Source organism: Patiria miniata, unplaced genomic scaffold, assembly GCF_015706575.1.
Source record: "Patiria miniata isolate m_02_andy unplaced genomic scaffold, ASM1570657v1 HiC_scaffold_22, whole genome shotgun sequence".
NCBI lineage: Eukaryota > Metazoa > Echinodermata > Asteroidea > Valvatida > Asterinidae > Patiria > Patiria miniata.
In genome coordinates this window covers 10590940-10606345 of record NW_024037061.1, presented here as the reverse complement: position 1 = coordinate 10606345, position 15406 = coordinate 10590940, and the positions used below count along the sequence as shown (strand labels likewise).

Sequence of the window (15406 nt, the reverse complement as noted above, 5' to 3'; positions counted from 1 at the left end):
TTCGCTCGGTTTTTGTTCATCCTGAATATGTTTTTCATTGGCAGACCTTCACAACAGGTGCTGTAATTTTGATCAATGTATGGATTTGACGGTTAGTATTTTATGGTGGTTATGGATGCCGGTAACATTTCACAGGATACTTGAGAATATTCACTTGAAGTCAAATAACGTATAATTCATAATAAATTGGTCTTTCCTTTTTTTTTCATAATTACTTACACATGTATATTAAGGGCTACCTGTAAAAAACGTGTCCCCTGAAGACGAATCCACGGTGTCCGTAACTTTTGATTTTGGCCATCATAGTAAAATTATTAATAAATCTGAAGTTTCAAAAAGTGCGCAATGTTTCTTGATCATTATTTTTAAATTGTCTTTAGTTCCTTTCTTTGTACATGTATATATTCTCTTTTTAGGGGAAGGAGCCTGGGGCAGGAGAAAGAGCTGCGTCAAATTTTAGTTCAAATAAAAATATATAAATGCAAGATGGAACATAAGATTATACGTCTTCTCCTTGTTTTTTTTTATTTTGTTAGTCGGACATTTGCAGTTGAACTAGTTCTGGTAACGGTTTGTACTTTTGTTTATTCTGCTGATTTAAGTGTTAAACAAGGTATGCGAGATACTTGGCTGACAAACAATTTTTCCCCATTTGGAGACGATCTTTGATAACTTTTTGGCTGCAAACTTGACATGTGATATGCCCCATGACTGGATCGTAGCTCGGTTTAATTGTTTATATTTAATTTAGCCCTTGTCCTCCTTGATTCATTTCCCCCACTGTCCACTCTTAGTTGAATCCTTGAACTAAGAGAAACAAGGGGAGATATTTCAAGGTTTCGGCAGGGAGAAGGAAAACCCTGATGAGCAAAAACCCAAGGTACAACGGATCATTTTCTTTTTGTGCATATATTTTTTTTTCGATTGAAGCAACACAATTGGCCAAATTCGGATGCACAACTAAGGCCAAAAAAAAAGTCTCCGGTTTCTGGTATGGAGCTTGTCCAAAAAGTGGTGCGGCGACGCGGCTTTTTTTTTCTTTTTTTTTACCTGATTTTTTTTGCTTCAAATGTCGGCTGATGACTGCAAATGGTGCCCGACTAAACTTAGTGCAAATATATGGGAGTCCAGAGAGGCCACATAAAGCTTATTCTCGATCATAACCCCATCTAAAAACACGTTAAAATTGTGCAGCAGCAGGATTCCAGTCCAACCAGTGAGTTTGGCGGTTTTGAGACATCATCTTTCATTGAAAAAAAAACTTTTTCATTTTGCCGACGCGCATGGCTACGGCGACGCGCGCGCATACCAGAAACTGGAGACTTTTTTTTTTGGCCTAACCCGAGGAAGTTGCAACTCTGTGGCTTCCATAAATTTTGAAGAAAAAACATCATCATATGCACAATGCTTTTGGTCTCGTGACTAGTTGCTTATCGGAAGTGTCCCACGACCAACTGCAAAACTGCCATGATGCAATCCAGCAGAGCAATTTCACAAGGTATTTGGGACAAACCCTGTCGTTACTTAGAGCAAACTTTTTCTCAAAATTAAATTCGTTGTTACAAATATTTTATCAAGATGTCTTTTTTATTCGTTATATGCTGTATTGTTTAAAAAAAAAAGGGTACAAATTAGTACTTGAGTGAGATTTGCAATATTGCTACATTAAAGGTAGTGAACACCACTTGCAAACGGTCAAAAGTGAAACTGTCAAAATATCATGAAATATCTAACTTGGTTGTAATAAATAATAGGATCAAGCCTCCTGTGAAATACTTGGCATGCTGTAATTTTGGAAAAAAAAAAAAAATTACCATCATTTTCTTGCGATGGTTAGGACCAAACCACATCACTGACAATGGAAACCTATGCTTTGCTTTTAGAGAAATGAAGATGCGTTTTCGAAATTGTCACAAAAAGTGCGATATCTAATGAGCTAAATTTTAGACGGGTTAATTTTTTAATTACCTGCTTCAGTTTTATAACGTTGTTCCTTGAATTTTCTCAAAAAGCTCCAGATTTTTTTGCAGATGGTGTCCAATACTTTTAAAACGTGATGTTTAGATTCCTTTGAAAACTTGAGTATATATCCAATCACATACCAAAAAGACACTTTAAAAGTTACTGATACAAAATACCAACAATGTTTTATAGTATATGAAAATCATTTTTTTTTTAAACCCTCAATTACAGATAGTCTGATGTACATGCACAAAATTACTGTATCACCAAATATGCTATGATTACAAATATTGGGTGTATGTGAGATTTTCAAAACAAACCTACATGTAGTCATGACTGAGGTAAGACTCTTTTTCTCTGCAATGTTTGCAATATTTGCAAAGTGGAAAAGTTAACAAATTCATTGTCGAAAAATCAAGACAATCACAACTGCATTTGGCCTATACATGTACTATACTACAAATCCCACTGTAGGTAAAAGTGCAAAATATACAAATAGGAGACGGATGGGAGATGGATGGTTTTATAAACTCCAAAATATTCGCTTGTTAAACTGCCCATTCTCGGTTTCTTAAAATCAGGCTTTCGGGGGGGGGGGGGGGGAATGAACGTAACTTGCTCCTTCACGTTCAAAAGAATCGGTGGATGAACGAGTTGTACTGCCTGGGTTCTGGACTGGACGCCTGCTGAAAAAACACACAAGGAACAAAATTTACATTAAAGGGACACGTACACACAACCTGACACAAAGAAAAAAAATTACATTAAAGAGCCATGTACATACAAGGAACAAAATTTACATTAAAGGGCCATGTACATACAAGGAACAAAATTTACATTAAAGGTCCATGTACTTTATCTCCCGGTCCCAGAGGACCTTCCTAGTGCCCGCTGTGTACCTTGCTGACTCACTGACTCAATTACTGACTCATAAACTGACTGACTGACTGACAGTGGATGGAAGATGGGTGAAGCGAGTCAGGCAGTGCTATCGTACAGGATTACCCAGAATCGCCAATTAATGAGTTAAATCAGACCCATTGAGTATGACAATAAAAACTTGGGAGGCTAATCATCTTTACACTCGCAGCTGAGAAGCTGAATTGCGAAGGACGCGGCTACAAGGTGGTCGAATTGAAGGCATTTAAAGGTGCCATATAGGCTGCCGCCATAGGACCCATGTATGACCACAGAGCACAGCCAGAGATCAAAAGTGTTTGATTTTTTTCAAAGGGAGGAAAACCAGAGAGCCCGGAGAAAACCCTCGTGGCACAGGAGAGAACCAACGCACAACTCTACTCACATGTGGTCCGAGCTGGGAATCAAACCCGGACCACAGTGGTGAGAAGCAAGCGCTTTAAGCACTAGCCACCCATGCCAGAATTCCTGTGAATAGCCGTTCTGAATCCATTCAATAGAATTGTCTTTTTTTCATACTGCCATTTATCATGTTAATGGGCATTTCAGGGGCTTTGCAGTTTTTGGAGCCTATGTAGAGTTTGGCTGCTACACATTTCCACATTTATCATGTTTATGCGCAAAAATGATGTCATCTTAGGCAGTAACTTCAGTATTTCAGCAGCTTCAACATCAAATGTTTGCTATAATGATCTCCTTTTTTTCAGGGGATGTACTTTTGCTGATTAGTACATGACATCCAGCCACTGAGCAAACTTATGCACAAATGTTTTCTGAGAGTTACACATACATTGTACACTGTGGGTGCAAAATCCCTTTTAACTGTTGAGTGTGTTCCTAAAGCAACAGCCTCCTCACTTGTCAGGAAACAATTAAAACTTGTCATTAAGGACAATTCCACTTGAAAAAAAATGTCAACCCAAGAGGTAAGTCTTGCAGGGTTGGACCTTAACTTTTTTTTTCTCTAGCCAGTTGGGCAACTGCAACAGACTCTTAACTAGCCCGCGGGCATTTTCACTAGCCCGCAATTTTTTTCTTTGATACAGGTTTGCTTTCTGAACTGAAAGATTTATTTCTTCCTTTCAGTGTTGCCGTAGCCCAATAATTGTTGACTCGCCAGCCGGGCTACTTAAGGAATAGTTTGACTAGCCCGCCGCTGTTTTGACTAGCATTTGGCTAGCGGGCTACTGCTATTAAATTTGAACCCTGAAAACTTGTGAAATGTTAGGCTTGGTGTGACTCTATCTGGGTGTTATTCATGCATGATTATTGAATCTGAAAAAGGGGTAAATCCAGGATTCCCCCGAGGGTGGTTGCTGGGGTGCTGAAGTCCATGATTATTTCATGGGGTGGGGGAAGATGGGGCGATGCATACAATAAAGACCAAAGGCCTGAAGAAAAAGTCAGGATTTGCAATACTGAGTGATGACATTCAGGGTACTTAAGGACTTTTTTCCCCAAGTTATATAAATAACTAAACATTGGTTTGTCAATGGGGGGGGGGGGGGAGGAGTAGTTAGCTACACTGCCCCCCCCCCCCAATCCGCCCTTGCTGGAGGGATGAAATTCAATGTAAGTGAGTCTCACCTGAGAGCAGTAGTCAGGAATGGTGAAGTACTTGGCAGGGTTTTGGATTCCATAGGTGTAGTTGACAAAGCCAGCGACCTCAAGGACTGGTGCTGGACAGACCAAGGGGGACAGAGAGGGGGAGAATAAGCTGAGATCATCAAGTCAATCAAAGGTTCATCGATAGAAAGCCAAGTCACAAACCATTCTCAAGTCTATCAGAAGCCGATCGCAAGTCAATCACAAGTCTTTGGCAAGTCAATTACAAGTCAATCACATGTCAATCACAATTCAATCGCAAGTCAATCCCAATTCAATCGCAAGTCAATCACAAGTCAATGCCAAGTCAATGCCAAGCCAGTGTTGTAGTACTCGTACTCGGTACTTGTACTCGAGTACTACTCGAGTACTTTTTTGTAGTACTCGTACTCGTATTCGAATGTTAAAGTACTCGTACTCGTACTCGTATTCGAATGTTAAAGTACTTGTACTTGAAATGACGGTACTTGTACTCGGGCAGCAAAGTACTCGTACTCGACATGTCAAAATTGTACTCAATCAATCTAGGGGTGTGCATTTACAGGTATCGGTGGAACTGGATACCCGATTGAAGGAAGCATGGGTGCCCGGGTACCCGTTAAAGAACCCAACCCCAAAATTCAAATCTTGGAAATTGCTGTTGAAATTGTTCATAAAAGTCCACAAGATAATACTACCACTTCCGTGTGTTAATACAGCAAGATACAAGTGTGGATCAGTGAGCTTTATAGCTTTACTGTGTAAACTGCAACTTTAATGAGCGTCATAAACATGCAATATGTTTTGTTTTCCCATGTGGCCTGGCTTTCATTTTGAAAATTCTCCACAAACGACATGCAAAACCTTGGTTTTTTTTTCATTGACGAAGAAGTTACTAAGTAATTTGTAAACTTGTTTACGGGTACCCGATCCCATAATCCAGTTCCTGACATCAACGGTCGGGTATTTAGGAACCCGGTTCCGATACACAGCCCTGTTAAGTCAATCACAAGTCAATCCCACTTAACTCACGCTTCATTCGAAAGTCAATCACAAGCCAATATAGGCAGTCAATTACAAGTCATTTGTAAGTCAGATTACAGATTGCAGCTCCTAAACGCTATCTTTAACCCTTAAACTTGGGGTTAACACAGGTTTGCCGTCAACCCTAGGTATAACCCCATGTTGTAGTGTGAAAGGGGTAAAACTGACTGAAACAGTTAAAGAATATAACATCAGTAAAAGACTGGGCCCACTTTCATAAAGTAGCTTAACCCTAACTCCCTCTAGAGGCATTTTGGCCAAGATGCAACCTCAATCTTGCAAAATATTCAAACTGCCTCCATAAATTGCATACAGCCTCCATCCTGCAAAATCCTCTTTTATTCCCTGAATGTGGTCCTTGGAGGGGTGACCACTTCCTCAATCCTACAAAATCCTCCAGCAATCACTGTCAATATGTTGAGGCAGAGCCAGTGACATCCTGGAGCAGCGCGGAGGATTTCAAGTATAATCTACATTGTAGGCCTAAATGTATGCACAGCTGAGCATAAACAACACAAGCTCCCACCCAAGACCTTGACAAAGTGTATCCTCCAAAATCAGCCACACATTTTTGCCATTATAGCCTCAATTCTGCAAAATCCTCCATTTTGCAAAGAGTATTTTGAAGGATTGGGCAGGTTAGGGTTAAGAGCAAGCAGAAAAGTTGTGCTAACTATAACAGAATATTGTGCTCACTTATTTCATCCAAATTCTATTTCATGACTTGGATGTGCTAATGGTTGCACGCGCATGGAGATTTCTATTGTTACATCACTAATTTAAGCAAATTTTTTGTCTGGGGTTTAGCGTGCTTTTAATGTGCTTACTGCTCACAGTCTCAATGAAAGAGACGAAGGCTCCGTTAGCAGAAAATTGTGTGCTTAGCAGCACTATAAAACTGGGCCCTGGTAACTATAAAAGGTGTAGACTGCTTGAAATTATAAAAGAGAAAATATTGAGTCACAAAAAAGGTAGAAAGCATCCAAAGAAGAAGTTGACGTACTTCCTTGCTGTGCACCCATGAACGTGACGCTGGTAGGGATGCAGTCACCCTTGGAGACAGAGAAAATGGCCGTGCCTTCCAATGCTCCCTCCTTCACGGCATAAGAGAAGGAGTCTGCCATCATCAGGTAGTCCCCGAAGTAATATGTGCTGACGTAATCTGCATCATCTAGGAAACCAAGAACAAAAACCAGAGTAAAGCATTGACAAAATGACTGATTTGTTCTTTTCTAAACCAATTCGAGATTGGGCAGACGAGGGACACTACACCCAACAGAGCACCCAACAGATCTAGTCTGTGTTGTACTTGAACTTGGCTGTTTAACGACCTGTCATCATAGCAAATATCACCTCGTGGCAGGGAATCGAAGTGCCACTACATCAATCGATTTGTTATATAGGCCGGGAAAGACATTTACGGAAGGTGAGTACTAGGCGAATCCAAAATAATTGCATATTGTTAAACTTCTACACGCAAAATCTTTTATTGGAGAGCTCGGGAATGGCGCCGCCAGGAATTGACTGTTAGGCCCCATTGGCTCTGAAATTGCAAGATGCGATGCGAGGGCGCAGCCTATCCTACACCATCTCGGGACTTGCTAGCCTCCCTCCACTCTTCCCTATCCAGCATTAATTATCAAACATTTTCGATCTCAGGCTGTGCTCCGTGGTCGTATAAGGGTCGATGTGGCCGGCAGCCATAGGCGCCTTTACGTGCCAGCGGCCCGACCACATGGTAGCCGCGTCCTTCGCACTTCAGCATACCGGCTGCGAGTATGGATGATTAGCCTCCCAAATTATTATCATTATTGTTATTAGGATCCTCAGCTCCCCCGTGTCACTGAGACCAACGTCCCGCCGCAGCGTGTCGATGTTCATGGTTTGTCTCCGCCCCTTCCTGGCAGTTCCATGAGTCGGCTCCCACAGGATGGTGTCATGAGCTGCTAGCTCCGGTTGGCGGAGGCAGTGGCCCGCCAGACCCATCTTCCTCTCCCTGATCTTGTCCGAAATACTTTGAAGGCCTTCATACAAAAACCCAAATAATTAACCAAAGTTCTTGGGAAAAATCCCAAGAAGTGGCCACGCTGAAAAAAAGGCAACCCAGATATTCAGTCAGTCAGTCAGTCAGTCTGTCAGTCAGCGAGAGATATAGGTAAGTCTAATTTCAAGTGACAGTCAATGAGTTCGTCATACGTCAGTGAGTCAGTCAAGTTAAGTACAAATTATTCACAATGGTTGGAGTATAAAAGTAAGCATGTAGTGTCACCAGGTAACTCGTGTGCTGCCCTCTATAGATGAGATATAGGGAGCTGAACTAAAGGTTAAATAGTAAATGGTAAATAGGCCCGAAATTGCCTACGTCTGCCAATCACGATTTGCATGCCCTCAATTTCTTATCTATTAGAATATTTTGTGGGCCATGAACTTGAGGGTTTGTAAAAAAAAAGTGGAAGCATTGAAGAGGACTGCGAGCTCGTACGTCTGTGAAATGCGGATGAAATAGGTATACAATTGCTCTATTTTGTTGCAAAATAGAGCTATTTGGGAGCTTGAGCATCCTTTTTTTTTAATGGCGATTGGCTTCAGCAAAGCCCCATTATCCCTACAGCTGCTAAAAACTAGTACTACTAGCATCACATTCTTGCAAACAGAAAACTTGGAATAAATCGGGAAAACTAAATCATGGATTGGTTCTTGTCACTCGGTGTATTCAACGTCATAGGTCATTGGAACTTTTTCGTTTTGTGCCGCAATATACAAGCGAAATAGCAAACCGCAAACTGAGTGATCGAATCAATAACGGTTTGCTTCTTATCACTCACTTTATTCTTCGTCCTATGTCATTATTTATATTATGCAATGTACAGGCAAAATAACAAACCAATACGTTCACATTCAACCAAATTAATCTAGTTTTCTGTTCCCTGTAGCTTTGTACTCCATATGAGCAGTTATCATTCAGGGTAAATTGAATTTCAGCTATTTCATTTTCTCAACATAGGTATTCAAAAGTAGTGCACACGTTACATCTAATGAAAAAAAACTTTTTTACTGATTATTATTTTTTGACAATCGTTTCTTATTTCATTTGTATGTACATAACAATTAAACTGCAACGACAAAACCACATTGCACAACAGCTAAAATCACAAATTCAGTAACAACAATGACCTTGCGGGTTAGCGGAAAAGCGTTTCACTTGTATTCTTTTGGCAGGAGGAAAAACACGCGACCAAAGTTTAGAATCGATATTACTTGTTGAACTATATTTCACTCATGAAATGTTTTATTTGCAAAATATTCGTTTTTCCATCAAGACTTAAAACATTTTGAATTTTGGCCTTTATCCTTTTGTGAAGCCGAAACATGTTTAAGTAATGTGGTGTTTTGGCTGCCATCTATCGATAGATCATAAGGCATGAGATTAAATAAAATTTCACATTATGTTCAAAAGGTATATTGAACATAATAATGCGTAGGTTCAATTCACCTACTTTTTTCGCTTTTGTGGGGCCCAAAAATCAAAACATGTTTTCGCTCTAGCAGATCTGATCTGCAAGTACACTGGTTCTGATAGAGGTGGAAACCAGTTTACCATGTGATAAATGAATTATTGTCAGGACTTAAATAATTATAAACTTCACAAGAAAGAATTTTCAGATTAACTCGTTGTTTTATTCGATGTCGGTGCTGTCATTCGATTTTTTTTAATTACGTTTTGGGGGCGCTGTTATTTACGAACGTATATCAGTCACGTAGCTTCCGAGGAGTAAAGGGGGATTCATCCCTTCCTCAATATTTTCTCACGAGTGCCACTTTTTCACAAGTGCTTAGTTTTTGTAACGCCAGTCGGCAATATTGTGCCACCTTGAAGAGCGCCACCTATTGTCCGATAGTGCCCAAGACAGCAAGATGGTGTATATGCTTTATGTATGTGTTATATTAAGCCTCGTAGCCGCATTTCAGGTATACCTGCTAAACATCTATAATCATTTTTCTAACAATGCACTTGTTATACCATATAGTCTTCTTTTCCATTTTGGTTTTCATCTATTATTTATTAAGGCCGGCCAGGGATTTAACATCCACACTCCGGTAGGCTCCGTCAATTTGGAAAATTGCCATGCCCCTCTCCGGCAGGCGTATCAGACTTGGGTAAAAATATTCAATTTCGAGTTTACAATAACCAACTTCATTATATGTTCACAACAAAAGTACTCACTGTCGCATCGCATGGAGTTTCATCTGGCTGGTTTTCAGAGAATAGGAAACGCCTTTCCAGTGGCGCCAATGCACGCCCTTTTCATAAGCGGCTGCATGCTCATCTGGGTAATATTGACCATTCAAGCCGGAGTGCTAACAACTACCAAACCACCAGGCTCCGTGGCGGGATTGTGCACAATTATATGATCCCGCTAGATCATAGTCATTATCCTTCGTTGAGTAGGGACGTCCGCTGTGATACGCGAGAGAGTCACCGGCAATGCTGCTGGCATTGAATTGGCCAATATTCAGATTGTACTCACCCGGGGATATTTGTCAGTCACTGCCGACTTCAGTTTCCATCCAACCTCGTCCCCTGCGTGAAGCAGTTCGCTTTCACCAGCCAGTCTCTCACAGTGGTACCGGGTCATTTGAATATTCAAACATTAAAATTAGATACGGAGAGTCGGGTGCCATGATATGTTGTGCTTCAGAGCAGTGCTTGTTTTTTTTTGTGTGTACGGTTTCAAAGGACAACACATGCTCCCTAAAAAAAAAATAATCTTCGATGCTTTTTTCTGCTCTCTCAGTCAATTAGAGAATACATTTTGGAACTGATGTTTTGAAACATAGCCCACTGGCCCTACAGCTGCTAAACACAATACTAGAATCACATTCTTGCAAACAGAAAACTTTGAATGAATCGGGAAAACTGAAACATGGATTGGTTCTTGTCACTCGGTTTATTCAACGTCATAGGTCATTGGAACCTTTTTTTTGTTTTGTGCCGCAATATACAAGCAGAATTGCAAACAGCAAACTGAGTGATAAGAATCAATAATGGTTTGGTTCTTATCACTCAGCTTATTCAACGTCAAATGTCATTATTTACATCATGCAATGTACAAGCAAAATAGCAAATAACTACGTTTAGATCCAACCAAATTAATCTTTTTTTTTTTTTTTTTTTTTGCGCACTGTAGCTTCATACTCCATACGAGCAGTTATCATTCAGGTAAATTGAATTTAAGTTATTAAACACTGGTAGTAGTGCACACGTTACATTATGCGGCATGTTCAGCTATAGATTAACTAAATGGGATGGCAACTGGTTTGTTGATTTTGTTTTTTTTTTCGGATTTTTTTGAAAATCGTATCTTATCATTTCATTTATATTTACATAACAATTTTGAGCGAAACGACAAAACCAAATTGTACAACACTCTAAAAACAACTTGGTCAAAATATTGACTGGTTTTCCTTTTTATTGAAAATTGTACGACTAGGAATTTAGTTAACCATGCAAAGTTTCATAATATGACAAACAAAGTGGTAGGGTTCGACTCCAATCTTAGTTATTTGCATAACTATTTTTCCCAAAGTCAATAATACTGACCGTAAAAATCTAGTCAGATTGACCGATTTTTAGTTGCACCCAGCTGACCATGAATGGCTGGTCAAATTTGATTGGTTTCTAGTCAAATCTGACTAATGTTTTTAGAGTGAAGAGCTGAAATCCTTAATCTCTGTAACGACGATGAGTTTGCAGATTAGTGGAGCATTTTTGAGTTGTATTCTTTTGGCAGGAGGAAAATCCCGCCACCAAAGTTTTGAATTGATATCATTTAATGAACTAGATCTCTTTGATGTAATGATTCATTTGTACAATATTCGTTTCTCCATCAAGACTTAAAACATTTTGAATTTTAGCTTTTATCCTTTTTGTGAGCTCGAGCCAGTGTTAAATAATGTGCTGTTTTGGCTGCCTCTTATCCATAGATCATAAAGCACGAGATTAAACAACTTTTCACATTTAACCAAAAGTATTGAATATAGATATGCGGCGGATAATTTCAATTCACCTGCTTTTTTCGCTTTTGTGGGCGTCCAAAAAAACCCCAAATAAACCTGTTTTCTCTCTAGCAGCTCTGCTCTGCAAGTACACTGGTTCTGATAGAGGTGGAAACCAGTCTACCAAATGAATTGTTGTCAGGACGCAAATAATTCTAAACTTGTCCCAAACAAATTACCGATTAAACTTTACCCGTCGTTTCATTCGATATATTTTTCATCTATTATTTATTAAGGCCGGGAAGGGATTTAACATCCACACTCCGGTAGGCTCCGTCGCTTTGGAAATTTGCCATGCCCTCCACGGTGGGCGTGTCAATATTAAATTTTGAGTTTACAATAACCAACTTAATGTCAGTTTGCAAAAAAGTACTCATTGCCGCTTCGCACGGAGTTTCATCTGGCTGGTTTTCAGAGAATAGGAAAGGTCTTTCCAGTGGCGCCAATGCACGCCCTTTTCATCAGCGGCTGCATGCTCATCTGGGTAATATTCACCATTCAAGTTGGAATGCGAACAACCACCAAACCACCAGGCTCCGTGGCGGGATTGTGCACAACTATATGATCCCAATGCATCATTGTCAATGTCCTTTGTTGAGAAGGGACGTCCTCTGCTTAACGCAAGAGAGTCACCGGCAGTGCCGCTGGCATCGTATTGGCCAATATACAGATTGTACTCACCCCCGGATATTTGGAAATCTGCGTACTTTGCCCATGCCGTGTTGCCCGCCCAGTCCCCCAAATCAACGCGTAGCTCCCATGTTCCTTGTGAATCATCAGACGTCAGAGTCACCAAGTTGTCATTGCCCAACCAGAACTCACCGGACAGATCGCCAAACCCAAGCTGGTACTCGGCCCATTTACGGTAAAAGTCCACGCTGCCATCTTGTCGCCTCTGAAACACGATCCATCCTCCGCCGTCAGTTTCCATGTCACAGTAGACAAGAAGACCGCCATTACCGAATCCCTCTGGGTTGATTGTGTAGATACCGCTTGAACGATAACCGGCATCTAAGAGCATCTTGCAACTTCTGTAGGAATTCAAGGGACTATTAGTCAGTGAGTAGAGAGGTGTGTCCTCATCTGCATCAAAGTACACACTCCCTTGAGTTGCATTGAAGTCTTCGGGATGCTCTCGTCTTGTGGCAAGGTGTAACTCGCACATGTTATTGCAGTCGTTAAAGTTAAACGACTTGCAACGTTCATCCATGCTGCATTCCCGTGCACAGAGGACGCGAGAACGCAGAGTTTTGTTTGCATATGCTAACCCTTGTAGTGCGCGATTTTCTGCAGCGTAAAATGTATGTTCGCCTGTATAAGGTGAAGTTTCCAATCCAGAGACAATCAAGATAGTTCCCTGGATCACCAAGGATACTATGTAAAATGACTCCAAAACAAAATGTTGTTTCGCCATTTTCTCCATCTGAAACCGTAGATAACTTGAATGATACTGATGATCGGTGGTCATGGAATTTGGTACTGCTTCGATTGGAAAAGGTAGATGCAAAGGATGAGAGTGCGTTCGATTACTTCCCCCAGCTTACTCTCGTCTGGCTCCTGGCGTAATGACAGACATGCGCAGTGGAGCTGAATAAACGAACGGTTTCGGATAAAGTTTCGTGCAAGAGCTGGAAACATGGGCGTCGCCAGGATTTTTCTAGAGGGGGGCAAAACATATTCTCCAAAAAGATCTTGTTTTCTCAAAATATTCTCGATTTATCAGTTCCGCCCCCATTAAAGTTACACCAATATGGGTTATCGCTTCTTTTATTTTTTTAATTTTTTTTCTCACTTTTTTTCTTCCTTTTTTATTTGCTTTTCCGGGGGGGGGGGGAGAATGATGCAACCTGACGCCACTTTTTCCTTCATAATATATCATCTCAATGAAGGTCATTCATTGCAAAAATTATGATAAGACATGAATCTGGGACTGAAATATATTTCCAATTTTGTTAAAAAAAACTTTGTACACAATCGCGGAAGTGGCGTCAGGTTGCAACATTTTTCCAAGGCTGCATCCGAATCAATTAACTGTCTAGAGCACGTCCACGCCCAGTGCAAATACGCGGGCCGCTCTGACAATAATTTGTATAGCCGTAGCTGCCTGCATAGAGCTACATAGGGTTTGTAGCTCTATGCTCCATGGAAGCCCGTTTTGGACACTTCCTGAGGCGCCCGCCGGACGTTGCATGGCCATGATGGCCTTATGGGATACTTACCCAAATGACCAGCTCGTCGAGTCGGTTAGTTGGGCCAGGCTCCAGTAAGCGCGAGAAGTCACGTGAGAGGTCAATCGAATGCTGTCGCGCGCTTGCACGAGTAGTAGCGCGGGTGAATCAATCGAACGCGCTGTGTGTAATTTACTGATTGGTCTGCAGGTGTAATGCCGCATGCCTTGTTATTGGTCATTTTTAACCGTAGCCTTGATTGGCTAACGTTATGATGCAGTAGTGGTAAGTGTAATCTTCTCGCGTTGTAAGATATGGTTAAACGTTATTTAGCATTGGATTCTTTTTGGTTTAGTTGTAGGTTACAATATCGAGGTCAGTTTTGTAATATAGGTTTTTCCGGCGAATTTCCGAATTTTTCTAATCAGTTTCATTATCAGCCATTCAATTTCGCGTGAGTTTTGCACATGTGGTCTAATTGGGGTTTCTTTTTCACTTGGGGTTCATTCAATTTCAGAGCGGTTATATTTTTGCCAAAGCTATTACTTTGTTTTCCGAAATCAGTTCTTTTTTCCCAGTGCATTTTTTTTCGAGAGCAGTTATTAATCTTTTTTTTTTAGAGCAGTTTTTTTTTTTCGAGAGCAATTGTTTTTATTTCCGAAGACGTAAGCGGCGCCCTTCCCCAAAGGCCCAATTTGATGACGTCATCGTGTTTCACAGGTCACCATATAAATAGATACCCAGTGTCCGATCTTCCCCGCTTTTTATCATTGATGCAGTCGTGTTGCTGCATGCAGTGGCGACAGCCTAAGTACTTTACATGTACATTCCTCAAAAGTGCAGCCTGTAATACTGAAAATAAAAAAGCTGCTCTTGAAAATAAAAATGACTGCTTTCGGAAAACAAAGTAACGGCTTTGGCAAAAATATAACCCCTCTGGAAAAAAATAAAATTTCGAAAATGAAATAGCGATGGCAATAACGGGCTTTCGTACATTTCGAGCCCTCATTGGCATTTGTAATTTGCGAGTAAGGATCCAAAGCTCTGAAAGTTATGGGATAGAAGTCAGTAAATATTCTGTGAGAAAGTAAAATGTGGTTGGATAGTCAGTGAAAAAGTCCGAAAGTGTAGAAATCATGAGGCGGGAGGGGGGGGGGGGGGTGGGGGGGGGGGGTTGAGGGGGGGGGGTGAGGGGTGACCCCCCAACCCCTCCCCCTCCCGAGCTCTAACTCATATTGATTTCTTCATTGAAATATAGGTTTTCCTGGCCAATTTCACCAAGTTTTCATTCAATTTAACGCCTGGCTCATTTGATTTAGATTGAAATTAAAAAATCACGCATATCGGCATTCCACAATCAAAAAGAATCATTCTATTTCACTATCCGAACATTCTATCGCCTTTTAGCTTCACTCGTCCCTATCAAAGATGCATTCATATTAAAAGTATCGCGTTGTTCATTCAATTTCGTTTAAACCATTAGTAAGGGGTTGATCGGGCATTCGTTTACATTAATGGGCAAACATATTTCACATTTTGTCAAACATCATTTAAGACTTCATACGTGTCCGTATTCCTGTCTTCTTGATGTCTTCAAACCGTAGATTGACTTTCTTTCTTAATTAAAGGGTATGTGCAATGAATTTTTCTCAGGAAGTCTTGTTGCGCAACTC

At 40.7% G+C, this 15406-nt stretch overlaps 2 protein-coding genes across 2 annotated transcripts; both read right to left on the bottom strand.

The window, feature by feature from the left end:
* Positions 1 to 1568: 1568 nt before the first annotated feature.
* On the bottom strand, positions 1569 to 7494 carry LOC119730043. Its single transcript, XM_038202832.1, has 4 exons — positions 7276 to 7494; positions 6512 to 6740; positions 4468 to 4559; positions 1569 to 2648 (listed from the first exon to the last, which is right to left on the bottom strand). The coding sequence occupies exons 1-4, from the start codon at positions 7492 to 7494 to the stop codon at positions 2592 to 2594; spliced, it is 597 nt and encodes a 198-aa protein (XP_038058760.1). The 3' UTR covers positions 1569 to 2591.
* Positions 7495 to 11392: 3898 nt separating this feature from the next.
* LOC119730910 (ficolin-3-like) lies at positions 11393 to 13022 on the bottom strand. Its single transcript, XM_038203975.1, has one exon. The coding sequence runs from the start codon at positions 12986 to 12988 to the stop codon at positions 11939 to 11941; it is 1050 nt and encodes a 349-aa protein (XP_038059903.1). The 5' UTR covers positions 12989 to 13022; the 3' UTR covers positions 11393 to 11938.
* Positions 13023 to 15406: the final 2384 nt, after the last annotated feature.